Here is a 13244-nt window from a genome sequence, read left to right as displayed (position 1 = left end):
TAAGGCTAGAATAAGGCTAGAATAATGCTAGAATAAGGCTAGAATAAGGCTAGAATAAGGCTAGAATAATGCTAGAATAAGGCTAGAATAATGCTAGAATAATGCTAGAATAAGGCTGTAACGTAACAAAATGTGGAAGGATTGGAGGGGTCAGAATACGTTCCCAATGCACTCTGTATAAATATATATATACATTACCAGTCAAAGGTTTAGGAACACCGACTCATTCAAAAGTTTTTCCTTATTTTTACTATTTTCTACATTGTAGAATAATAGTGAAGACATCAAAACTATGAAATAACACATGGAATCATGTAGTAACCAAAAAAAGGGATTAAGCAAATCAAAATATAGTTTCGATTTTAGATTCTTCAAAGTAGCCACCCTTTGCTTTGATGACAGCTTTGCACACTCTTGGTATTCTCTCAACCAGCTTCAACTGGAATGATTTTCCAACAGTCTTGGATGAGTTCCCACATATGCGGGTTAGGGGTTGGCCGGGGTAGGCCGTTACTGTAAATAAGAATTTGTTCTTAAGTGACTTGCCTAGTTAAATAAACGTTACATTTAAAAAATAATAATAATATGCTGACCGCAGAGTGAAAATCATCCCAAACCATCTCAATTGGGTTGAGGTCTTGTGATTATGGAGGCCAGGTCATCTGATGCAGTAACCGGAAGGTTTCAAGTTCAAATCCCTGAGCTGACAAGGTACAAATCTGTCGTTCTGCCCCTGAACAGGCAGTTAACCCACTGTTCCTAGGCCGTCATTGAAAATAAGAATTTGTTCTTAACTGACTTGCCTGGTTAAATAAAGGTTAAAAAAAATATAAAATAAAGCCCAAACCAGATGGGATGGCGTATTGCTGCAGAAGCTGTGGTAGCCATACTGGTTACGTGTGCCTTGAATTCTAAATAAATTACTGACAGTGTCACCAGCAAAGCCCCCCCCCCCCACAACATCACACCTCCTCCATGCTTCACGGTGGGAACCACACATGCGGAGATCATCCGTTTACCTAGTCTGCGTCTCACAAAGACACGGCAGTTGCAACCAAAATCTCAAATTTGGACTCATCAGACCAAAGGACAGATTTCCACCAGTCTAATGTCCATTGTGTTTCTTGACCCAAGCAAGTCTCTTCTTATTGGTGTCCTTTAGTAGTCGATTCCTGCAGCAATTCGACCATGAAGGCCTGATTCACACAGTCTCCTCTGAACAGTTGATGTTGAGATGTATCTGTTACTTGAACTCTGTGAAGCATTTATTTGGGCTGCAATTTCTGAGGCTGGTAACTCTAATGAACGTATCCTCGACAGCAGAGGTAACTCTGGGTCTTCCATTCCTGTGGTGGTCCTCATGAGAGCCAGTTTCATCATAGTCCTTGATGGTTTCTCCTACTGCACTTGAAGGAACTTTCAAAGTTCTTGAAATGTTCCGCATTGACTGACCATGTCTTAAAGTAATGATGGACTGTTTCTCTTTGCTTATTTGAGCTGTTCTTGACATAATATTTTTTAATTTGACCTTTATTTAACTAGGCGAGTCAGTTAAGAACAAATTCTTATTTACAATGACGGCCTACCGGGGAACAGCAGGTTAACTTCCTTGTTCAGGGGGCAGAACGACATATTTTTTTACCTTGTCAGCTCGGGGGATTCAATCCAGCAACCTTTTGGTTACTGGCCCAACACTCTAACCACTAGGTTACCCTACCGTCCCTCCACTCTAACCACTAGGTTACCCTACCGTCCCTCCACTCTAACCACTAGGTTACCCTACCGTCCCTCCACTCTAACCACTAGGCTACCTGCCTGCTTAACCCTGTGCTCCTCAACCTGTATTGTTTTGTATTGCAGACATAGACGACCTGGGGCTGGTTAAGTACAGGATCCTGTCAGGTAATGACCTGGACTACTTCAACCTTAACCCAGATTCTGGTGCCCTGGCCTTGAGGAGGTCCCTGGCCTCCGCTAACCTCAAGACGGTTGTCTTCAACCTCAAGGTATCCCTATGTACCCCCAGGTCTTCCCTATGCTGCCCTATGTATCCCATATGCACCCTTATACAGTTTATGTAGCCCTATGTATCCCTATTCATTCCCTATACACCCCTATGTAACCCTATGTATTCCTATGTATATCTTATGCTTGCCAAGTTAAATGAAGGTTCAATAAAAAATAAAACAATCCCTATGCTGTCCTTATGTATCCCCTATCTATCCCCTGTTGTCCTTATGTATCCCCTATGCAGCCCCTATGTTGTCCCTATGTATCCCCTATCTATCCCCTATGTTGTCCTTATGTATCCCCTATGCAGCCCCTATGTTGTCCCTATGTATCCCCTATGTTGTCCTTATGTATCCCCTATGTTGTCCTTATGTATCCCCTATGCAGCCCCTATGTTGTCCTTATGTATCCCCTATGTTGTCCCTATGTATCCCTATGTATCCCCTATGTTGTCCCTATGTATCCCTATGTATCCCCTATGCAGCCCCTATGCATCCCCTATGTATCCCCTATGTATCCCCTATGCATCCCCTATGTATCCCCTATGTTGTCCTTATGTATCCCCTATCTATCCCCTATGTTGTCCTTATGTATCCCTTTGTATCCCTATGTATCCCTATGTATCCCCTATGCAGCCCCTATGCATCCCCTATGTATCCCCTATGTGTAACGGCGTTCTTCGTTCGTTGAAAGAGAGTCGGACCGAAATGCAGCGTGGTGGTTACTCATGTCTTTAATGGAAAAAGTGACGATACATGAAATAACTAATAAATACAAAAACAACAAACGGAACGTGAAACCTAATTACAGCCTATCTGGTGAACACTACACAGAGACAGGAACAATCACCCACGACAGACAAAGCGAAACTCAGGCTACCTAAATACGGTTCCCAATCAGAGGCAACGCGAATCACCTGACTGCTGATTGAGAACCGCCTCAGGCAGCCAAGCCTATACAACACCCCTAATCAGCCGCGATCCCAAATACTACAAACCCCAATACGAAACACAACACAATAACCCATGTCACACCCTGGCCTGAACAAATAATTAAAGAAAACACAAAATACTAAGACCAAGGCGTGACACTATGCAGCCCCTATGTATCCCTATGTATCCCTATGTATCCCCTATGTTGTCCCTATGTATCCCTATGTATCCCCTATGTTGTCCCTATGTTGTCCCTATGTATCCCCTATGCAGCCCCTATGTTATCCCTATGTATCCCTATGTATCCCCTATGTTGTCCCTATGTAATCCCTATGTATCCCCTATGTTGTCCCTATGTATCCCCTATGTTATCCCTATGTATCCCTATGTATCCCTATGTATCCCCTATGTTGTCCCTATGTATCCCCTATGTTATCCCTATGTATCCCTGTGTATCCCCTATGTTATCCCTATGTATCCCTATGTATCCCCTATGTTGTCCCTATGTATCCCCTATGTTATCCCTATGTATCCCTATGTATCCCCTATGTTGTCCCTATGTATCCCCTATGTTTTCCCTATGTATCCCTATGTATCCCCTATGTTGTCCCTATGTATCCCTATGTATCCCCTATGTTGTCCCTATGTATCCCCTATGTTTTCCCTATGTTGTCCCTATGTATCCCCTATGTTATCCCTATGTATCCCTATGTATCCCCTATGTTGTCCCTATGTATCCCCTATGTTGTCCCTATGTATCCCTATGTATCCCCTATGTTGTCCCTATGTATCCCCTATGTTATCCCTATGTATCCCTATGTATCCCTATGTATCCCCTATGTTGTCCCTATGTATCCCCTATGTTATCCCTATGTATCCCTATGTATCCCCTATGTTATCCCTATGTATCCCTATGTATCCCCTATGTTGTCCCTATGTAATCCCTATGTATCCCCTATGTTGTCCCTATGTATCCCCTATGTTATCCCTATGTATCCCTATGTATCCCCTATGTTGTCCCTATGTATCCCCTATGTTATCCCTATGTATCCCTATGTATCCCCTATGTTATCCCTATGTATCCCTATGTATCCCCTATGTTGTCCCTATGTATCCCCTATGTTATCCCTATGTATCCCTATGTATCCCCTATGTTGTCCCTATGTATCCCCTATGTTTTCCCTATGTATCCCTATGTATCCCCTATGTTGTCCCTATGTATCCCTATGTATCCCCTATGTTGTCCCTATGTATCCCCTATGTTTTCCCTATGTTGTCCCTATGTATCCCCTATGTTATCCCTATGTATCCCTATGTATCCCCTATGTTGTCCCTATGTATCCCCTATGTTGTCCCTATGTATCCCTATGTATCCCCTATGTTGTCCCTATGTATCCCCTATGTTATCCCTATGTATCCCTATGTATCCCTATGTATCCCCTATGTTGTCCCTATGTATCCCCTATGTTATCCCTATGTATCCCTATGTATCCCCTATGTTATCCCTATGTATCCCTATGTATCCCTATGTATCCCCTATGTTGTCCCTATGTATCCCCTATGTTATCCCTATGTATCCCTATGTATCCCCTATGTTGTCCCTATGTATCCCCTATGTTTTCCCTATGTATCCCTATGTATCCCCTATGTTGTCCCTATGTATCCCTATGTATCCCCTATGCAGCTCTAATATTTCCCTGTGTACTGCAGTCTTCAACGTCAAGGTATTGAAATTAACAAACTATTAATGCCACAAGGGCAACACACATACAGAACAATACATACACCACACCACATACACCACACCACATACACCACTAGACATACACCACACCACATACACCACTACACATACAGAACAATACATACACCACACCACATACACCACTACACATACACCACTAGACATACAGAACAATACATACACCACACCACATACACCACTACACATACAGAACAATACATACACCACACCACATACACCACTACACATACACCACTAGACATACAGAACAATACATACACCACACCACATACACCACTACACATACAGAACAATACATACACCACACCACATACACCACTACACATACACCACTAGACATACACCACAACACATACACCACTCTACATATACCACTACACATACACCACTACACATACACCACTACACGTACACCACTACACGTACAGTACAACACATACACCACAACACATACAGAACAACACATACACCACAACACATACACCACAACACATACACCACATACAACACAACACATACACCACACCACATACAGAACAACACATACACCACAACACACACAGAACAACACATACAACACATACAGTACAGTACACCACAACACATACACCACAACACATACACCACACCACATATACCACAACACATACACCACACCACATATACCACAACACATACACCACAACACATAAAGTACAACACATACACCACAACACATACACCACAACACATACACTACAACACATACACTACAACACATACAGTACAATACATACACCACAACACATACACCACTACACATACACCACTACACATACACTACAACACATACACCACAACACATACACTACTACACGTACACCACTACACGTACAGTACAACACATACACCACTCTACATATACCACTACACATACACCACTACACATACACCACTACATGTACACCACTACACGTACAGTACACCACATATACCACTCTACATATACCACTACACATACACCACTACACATACACCACACCACATACACCACAACACATACAGTACAACACATACACCACTACACATACACCACACCACATACACCACAACAAATACACCACACCACATACAGAACAACACATACACCACAACACATACAGAACAACACATACAACACATACAGTACAGTACACCACAACACATACACCACAACACATACACCACAACACATACACTACAACACATACACCACAACACATACACTACAACACATACACCACAACACATACACTACAACACATACACTACAACACATACACCACAACACATACACTACAACACATACACCACAACACATAAAGTACAACACATACACCACAACACATACACTACAACACATACACCACAACACATACACTACAACACATACACTACAACACATACACCACAACACATACACTACAACACATACACCACAACACATACACTACAACACATACACCACAACACATACACTACAACACACACACCACAATACATACACCACAATACATACACCACCAGATTACAGATTACACTACACTACAAATTACATTACACTACAGATTACAGTATTACATTACACTACACTACAGTATTACATTACTAAGAACAATGTTTGGGGTGTGTAGAGTGTTTGTGTGTGTTGTATGTGTAGTGTGTGTAGAGAGTGTGTGTGTGTCTTCTCTTTTCTTCACATATAGTGTTGATGGATCCCAGGATCCATATGTCTCCCTTTGTCTCCCTGTGTCTTCCTGTGTCTCTCTTTGTCTCCCTTTGTCTCCCTGTGTCTATCTTTGTCTCCCTTTGTCTCCCTATGTCTCCCTGTGTCTCCCTGAGTGTCCCTGTGTCTCCCTGTGTGTCCCTATGTCTCCCTGTGTATCCCTATGTCTCCCTATGTCTCCCTGTGTCTCCCTGTGTGTCCCTGTGTCTCCCTGTGTGTCCCTATGTCTCCCTGTGTGTCCCTATGTCTCCCTTTGTCTCCCTATGTCTCCCTGTGTCTCCCTGTGTCTCCTTGTGTCTCCCTGTGTGTCCCTATGTCTCCCTGTGTTTCCCTATGTCTCCCTATGTCTCTCTGTGTCTCCCTATGAATTCCTATGTTATTATTATTATTAATGGTATTATTATTATTAATATTAATGTTATTATTATTATTGATTGTATTATTATTAATAATATTATTAGCATCATGTTATTATTATTATTAATGTTGTTATTATTATTATTAATGTTAATGTTATTATTATTAATGTTATTATTATTATTATTAATGTTGTTATTATTATTATTATTAATGTTAATGTTATTATTATTATTATTAATGTTATTATTATTATTAATGTTATTATTATTATTAATGTTATTATTATTATTAATTGTATTGTTATTTTTAATTTGATTATTAATGTTATTATAATAATTAATTTTATTGTTATCATTATTATTATTAATGGTATTATTATTATTATTAATGTTGTTATTATTATTATTATTATTAATGTTGTTATTATTATTATTATTAATGTTAATGTTATTATTATTATTATTAATGTTATTATTATTATTATTGATGTTATTATTATTATTATTATTATTAATGTTATTATTATTATTATTATTATTAATGTTATTATTATTATTATTATTAATGTTATTATTATTATTATTAATGTTATTATTATTATTATTAATGTTATTATTATTATTATTAATGTTAATGTTATTATTATTAATGGTATTATTATTATTATTAATGTTGTTATTATTATTATTATTATTAATGTTAATGTTATTATTATTATTGTTAATGTTATTATTATTATTAATGTTATTATTATTATTATTATTATTATTAATGTTATTATTATTATTATTATTAATGTTATTATTATTATTATTAATGTTATTATTATTATTGTTAATGTTATTATTATTATTAATGTTATTATTATTATTATTATTATTATTAATGTTATTATTATTATTATTATTAATGTTATTATTATTATTATTAATGGTATTATTATTATTATTATTAATGTTATTATTATTATTATTAATAATGTTATTATTATTATTATTGATGTTATTATTATTATTATTATTATTATTATTATTATTATTATTATTATTATTATTGTTCATATTGTTATTCATTTTATTATTAATAGTGTTATTACTTTTTATATTATTATCATTCTTCTTCGTCTTACTATTATTATTCCTCTGAAGGTGGAGGCGACGGACGGAGAGCTGTTCTCGGAGCCGAACTACGTCAACGTGACGGTGGTCCGGGGTGGGATGCCGTCTCGTAGTGTCACCTGCAGAGAGACAGGAGTGGCCCAGAGCCTGGCAGAGCTGGTACTACAGGTGCCATCAATATCATTATCAATATCATTATCAATATCCATATCTCAGGTGCACTTACTTCCGATGTGCCCTTGAGCAAGGCACTTAACCCCTAAACTGCTCATTGGGCACAGCATTTGTAATGTAGTTAAGAACATGCCGTAAACTTACACCACAGCTAGTTTGAAATGTCGCCAAGGAGATCATTTTGCATAGCTCAAGCTGTTGTTGGTACATTGTCATGTGTGTTTGCGAGCAGAGGATCCCTAGTTCGGACAGGGACAGTGAGGAAGCTATAATGTTAGCAAAACAGCGACATCGGGCTCACACTGTTCCAGCCTCTCTGTTCCAGCCCCTCTGTTCCAGCCTCTCTGTTCCAGCCCCTCTGTTCCAGCCCCTCTGTTCCAGCCTCTCTGTTCCAGTCTCTCTGTTCCAGCCCCTCTGTTCCAGCCCCTCTGTTCCAGCCTCTCTGTTCCAGTCTCTCTGTTCCAGCCCCTCTGTTCCAGGTCCTCTGTTCAGCCTCTCTGTTCCAACCCCTCTGTTCCAGTCTCTCTGTTCCAGTCTCTCTGTTCCAGCGCCTCTGTTCCAACCCCTCTGTTCCAGTCTCTCTGTTCCAGTCTCTCTGTTCCAGCGCCTCTGTTCCAACCCCTCTGTTCCAGCCTCTCTGTTCCAGCCTCTCTGTTCCAACCCCTCTGTTCCAGTCTCTCTGTTCCTGCCCCTCTGTTCCAACCCCTCTTTTCCAACCCCTCTGTTCCAGCCCCTCTGTTCCAACCCCTCTTTTCCAACCCCTCTGTTCCAGCCCCTCTGTTGGGATTAAATCAGAGCAAAGAAAATAGATCTGTAAAGTCTTCTTCTTCTTCTTCTTCCTCCAGAAGGCTACGGTGCTGCGGAGACCCAGGGTGGATGAGGGGTACACAGACCTGTTCTCAGCCAACAGACTGACGCCTCAGTTTGAGTCGTTCCCCTCCAGTATTGTGGTCAGGGAGGATCTGGCCAAGGGGGCGAGTGTCTTTCAGGTGAGGGATGTTCCACGTTGTGATGTATTGTTCATGGTAAATGAGTTACACGTATTGGGAAGTATCCAGAGTAGGGTTGGGTGGTATCCATCATAGCGTCCTTCTCTCATCCCGGGATTTACAGTATTACCTTGTCATACCTTGCTCAGTACACAAGGGGGCGCCAGACAAAGAAAAAAGGCCCATTGGGCGTCTAAAACCAGAAAATAAATCATTAGCAAAAGACAGGCAGTCCGGCTCATAAAGTTATACATATATAGGTAGGAGCTACCTACAGTTGAAGTCGGAAGTTTACATACACTTAGGTTGGAGTCATTAAATCTCCAACCTCCAACCTAACATTTTTCAACGACTCCACAAATTTCTTGTTAACAAACTATAGTTTTGGCAAGTCGGTTAGGACATCTACTTTGTGCGTGACACAAGTACTTTTTCCAACTATTGTTAACAGACAGATTATTTCACTTATAATTCACTGCATCACAATTCCAGTGGGTCAGAAGTTTACACTAAGTTGACTGTGCCTTTAAACAGCTTGGAAAATTCCAGAAAATGATCTCATAGCTTTAGAAGCTGCTGATAGGCTAATTGACATCATTTGAGTCAATTGGAGGTGTTTCTGTGGATGTATTTCAAGGCCTACCTTCAAACTCCTCTTTGCTTGACATCATGGGAAAATCAAAAGAAATCAGCCAAGACCTCAGAAAAAGAATTGTAGGACCTCCACAAGTCTGGTTCATCCTTGGGAGCAATTTCCAAATGCCTGAAGGTACCACGTTCATCTGTACAAACAATAGTACGCAAGTAAAAACGCAATGGGACCACGCAGCTGTCATACCGCTCAGGAAGGAGACGCGTTCTGTCTCCTAGAGATGAACGCACTTTGGTGCGAAAGTGCAAATCAATCCCAGAACAACAGCAAAGGACCTTGTGAAGATGCTGGAGGAAACAGGTACAAAGCTATCTATATCCACAGTAAAATGAGTCCTATATCGACATAACCTGAAAGGTCTCTCAGCAAGGAAGAAGCCACTGCTCCTAAACCGCCATAAAAAAAGACAGACTATGTGCAACTGCACATGGGGACAAAGATCGTACTTTTTGGAGAAATGTCCTTTGGTCTGATGAAACAAAAATATAATTGTTTGGCTATAATTACCATTGTTATGTTTGGAGGAAAAAGGGGGAGGCTTGCAAGCCAAAGAACACCATCCCAACCATGAAGCTCTGTCAGGAGGAATGGGCCAAAATTCACCCAACTTATTGTGGGAGGCTTATGGAAGGATACCCAAAACATTTGACCCAAGTTAAACAATTTAAAGGCAATGTTATCAACTACTGATTGAGTTTATGTAGACTTCTGACCCACTGGGAATGTCAGGAAAGAAATCAATCATTCTCTCTACTATTATTCTGACCTTTCACATTCTTAAAATAAAGTGGTGATCCTAACTGACCCAAGACAGGGATTTTTTACTAGGATTAAATGTCAGGAATTGTGAAACTGAGTTTAAATGTATTTGGCTAAGGTGTATGTAAACTTCCCACTTCAGCTGTGTATATATAGTTTTGACAGTATTTTGGTCTATTTTCAAGTATAAGCTGTACGGTATACCACCGAAGGTTATTTCTGGGTGCTTTTCTTTGGATTTTAGCACATTTACAAGATTGATTGATTCAATATTCAACCAACTTTTTGATTATTGCTTATATTGTTAATATGTATTCTATTGTTTATTCCAGGTGAGGGCAACAGATGACGACACGGCCTTCAACGGTCACATCCTGTACGCCATCTCCAACGGCAACAGAGACAGCTGCTTCGACATCGCCATGGAGACGGGCCTGATGACAGTGTTCCTGCCGCTGGACCGCGAGCGGTCTGACCGTTACGTCCTGAACGTGACCATCTACGACCAGGGTCTGCCTCAGCGTTCCAACTGGAGGCTCCTGACCGTCAACGTAGAGGACGCTAACGACAACGAGCCTGTGTTCGCCAAGGACAGGTCTGACAGCATATTTATACAAATAAACAATTGTTGGCAAACGTGCATAAGAAGGCTGCCTGTCCCAAATGTTACTCCATTCCTTACATTTGACCAGATCACTATCAATGTGCTCTATAGTCACTAGTTTAGTCCAGATCACTATCTATGTCCTCTATAGTCACCAGATCACTATCTATGTCCTCTATAGTCACTAGTTTAGACCAGATCACTAGCTATGTCCTCTATAGTCACCAGATCACTATCTATGTGCTCTATAGTCACTAGTTTAGACCAGAGCCCCTAAGGGTCTTTGTTGTCTCGCTCAATTTTTTGTGAATCTTTTACAGAAACAAAAAATGTAATCTTGTTTTTGATATTCTTTGCTTTGTGATTTCTAGATGTGATGAAAATGACTTTACAAACAGAATGTCTTCTTCTTCTTCTCATTGTGATGTATTTTTTATGATCATTACTATTGTTAGCTACAGCGTGGTGGTCCCTGAGAACACAGCGTTGGGTACTGAGGTGGTGCAGGTCGTTGCTGTAGACAGAGACCTCGGCTCCAACGGAGAGGTCTCCTACTCGCTGCTCACCGCCGTGCCGCAGTTCAGCATCAACAGCAACACAGGGGTAGTGGTCGTGTCGGGGCAACTCGACCGGGAGACCATCCCAGCGTTTAGCCTGAAGGTGAACACATTAACACACTGTGACAACGGCTGCTGAATGAATGGATGGATGGATGGATGGATGGATGGTTGGATGGATGGATGGATAAACAGATGGATGGATGGATGGATAAACAGATGGATGGATAAACAGATGGATGGATAAACAGATGGATGGATAAACTGATGGATGGATAAACAGATGGATGGATGGATAAACAGATGGATGGATAAACGGATGGATGGATGGATGGATGGATGGATGGATAAACGGATGGATGGATAAACAGATGGATGGATAAACAGATGGATGGATGGATGGATGGATAAACAGATGGATGGATAAACGGATGGATGGATAAACGGATGGATGGATAAACGGATGGATGGATAAACGGATGGATGGATAAACAGATGGATGGATAAACAGATGGATGGATAAACGGATGGATGGATAAACAGATGGATGGATGGATAAACAGATGGATGGATAAACAGATGGATGGATAAACAGATGGATAAACAGATGGATGGATAAACAGATGGATAAACAGATGGATGGATAAACGGATGGATGGATGGATAAACAGATGGATGGATGGATGGATAAACAGATGGATGGATGTATGGATGGATAAACGGATGGATGGATGGATGGATAAACAGATGGATGGATGTATGGATGGATAAACGGATGGATGGATGGATGGATGAACGGATGGATGGATAAACAGATGGATGGATGGATGGATGGATGGATAAACGGATGGATGGATAAACGGATGGATGGATAAACAGATGGATGGATAAACGGATGGATGGATGGATAAACGGATGGATGGATAAACAGATGGATGGATAAACGGATGGATGGATGGATAAACAGATGGATGAATGGATGGATAATTGGATGGATGGATAAATGGATGGACAGATAAACGAATGGATGGATAAATGGATGGATGGATGAATGAATGGATGGATGGATGGATAATTAAATGAATGGATGGATAATTGGATAAATGGATGGATGGATAAACAGATGGATGGATAATTGAATGAATGGATGGATGGATAATTTAATGGATGGATGGATAATTGAATGAATGGATGGATGGATGGATAATTAAATGGATGGATGGATAGATAGATGAATGGATGGATGGATAATGGAATGGATAGATAAACGGATGGATGGATGGATAATTGAATGGATGGATGGATGGATAAATGAATGAATGGATGCATAGATAGATGAATGGATGGATGGATAATGGAATGGATAGATAAACGGATGGATGGATGGATAATTGAATGAATGAATGAATAGATGGATGGATGGATGATGGATGGATGGATAAACAGATTTATGGATGGGATGGATAAATGGAAAGATAAATGGATGGATGGATGGATAATTGAATGAATGAATGAATGAATGCATGGATGGATAAACAGATGGATGGATAATTGAATGAATGAATGAATGAGTGAATTAA

General features: G+C 40.1%; 1 protein-coding gene across 1 annotated transcript in view; it reads left to right on the top strand.

Moving 5' to 3' along the window:
- fat3b (FAT atypical cadherin 3b) overlaps window positions 1–13244 on the top strand; it is a 333323-nt gene that overhangs the window by 22612 nt on the left and 297467 nt on the right. Inside the window, 5 exon segments of the mRNA XM_031809102.1 lie at window positions 1861–2006; window positions 7960–8097; window positions 8949–9092; window positions 10836–11098; window positions 11563–11767. Coding sequence (XP_031664962.1) covers window positions 1861–2006; window positions 7960–8097; window positions 8949–9092; window positions 10836–11098; window positions 11563–11767 — 896 coding nt within the window.

This window comes from Oncorhynchus kisutch, linkage group LG29 (assembly GCF_002021735.2).
Source record: "Oncorhynchus kisutch isolate 150728-3 linkage group LG29, Okis_V2, whole genome shotgun sequence".
Lineage (NCBI taxonomy): Eukaryota > Metazoa > Chordata > Actinopteri > Salmoniformes > Salmonidae > Oncorhynchus > Oncorhynchus kisutch.
The sequence above is the reverse complement of the archived record's forward strand: the minus strand, read 5'-3'. Positions and strand labels throughout refer to the sequence as shown.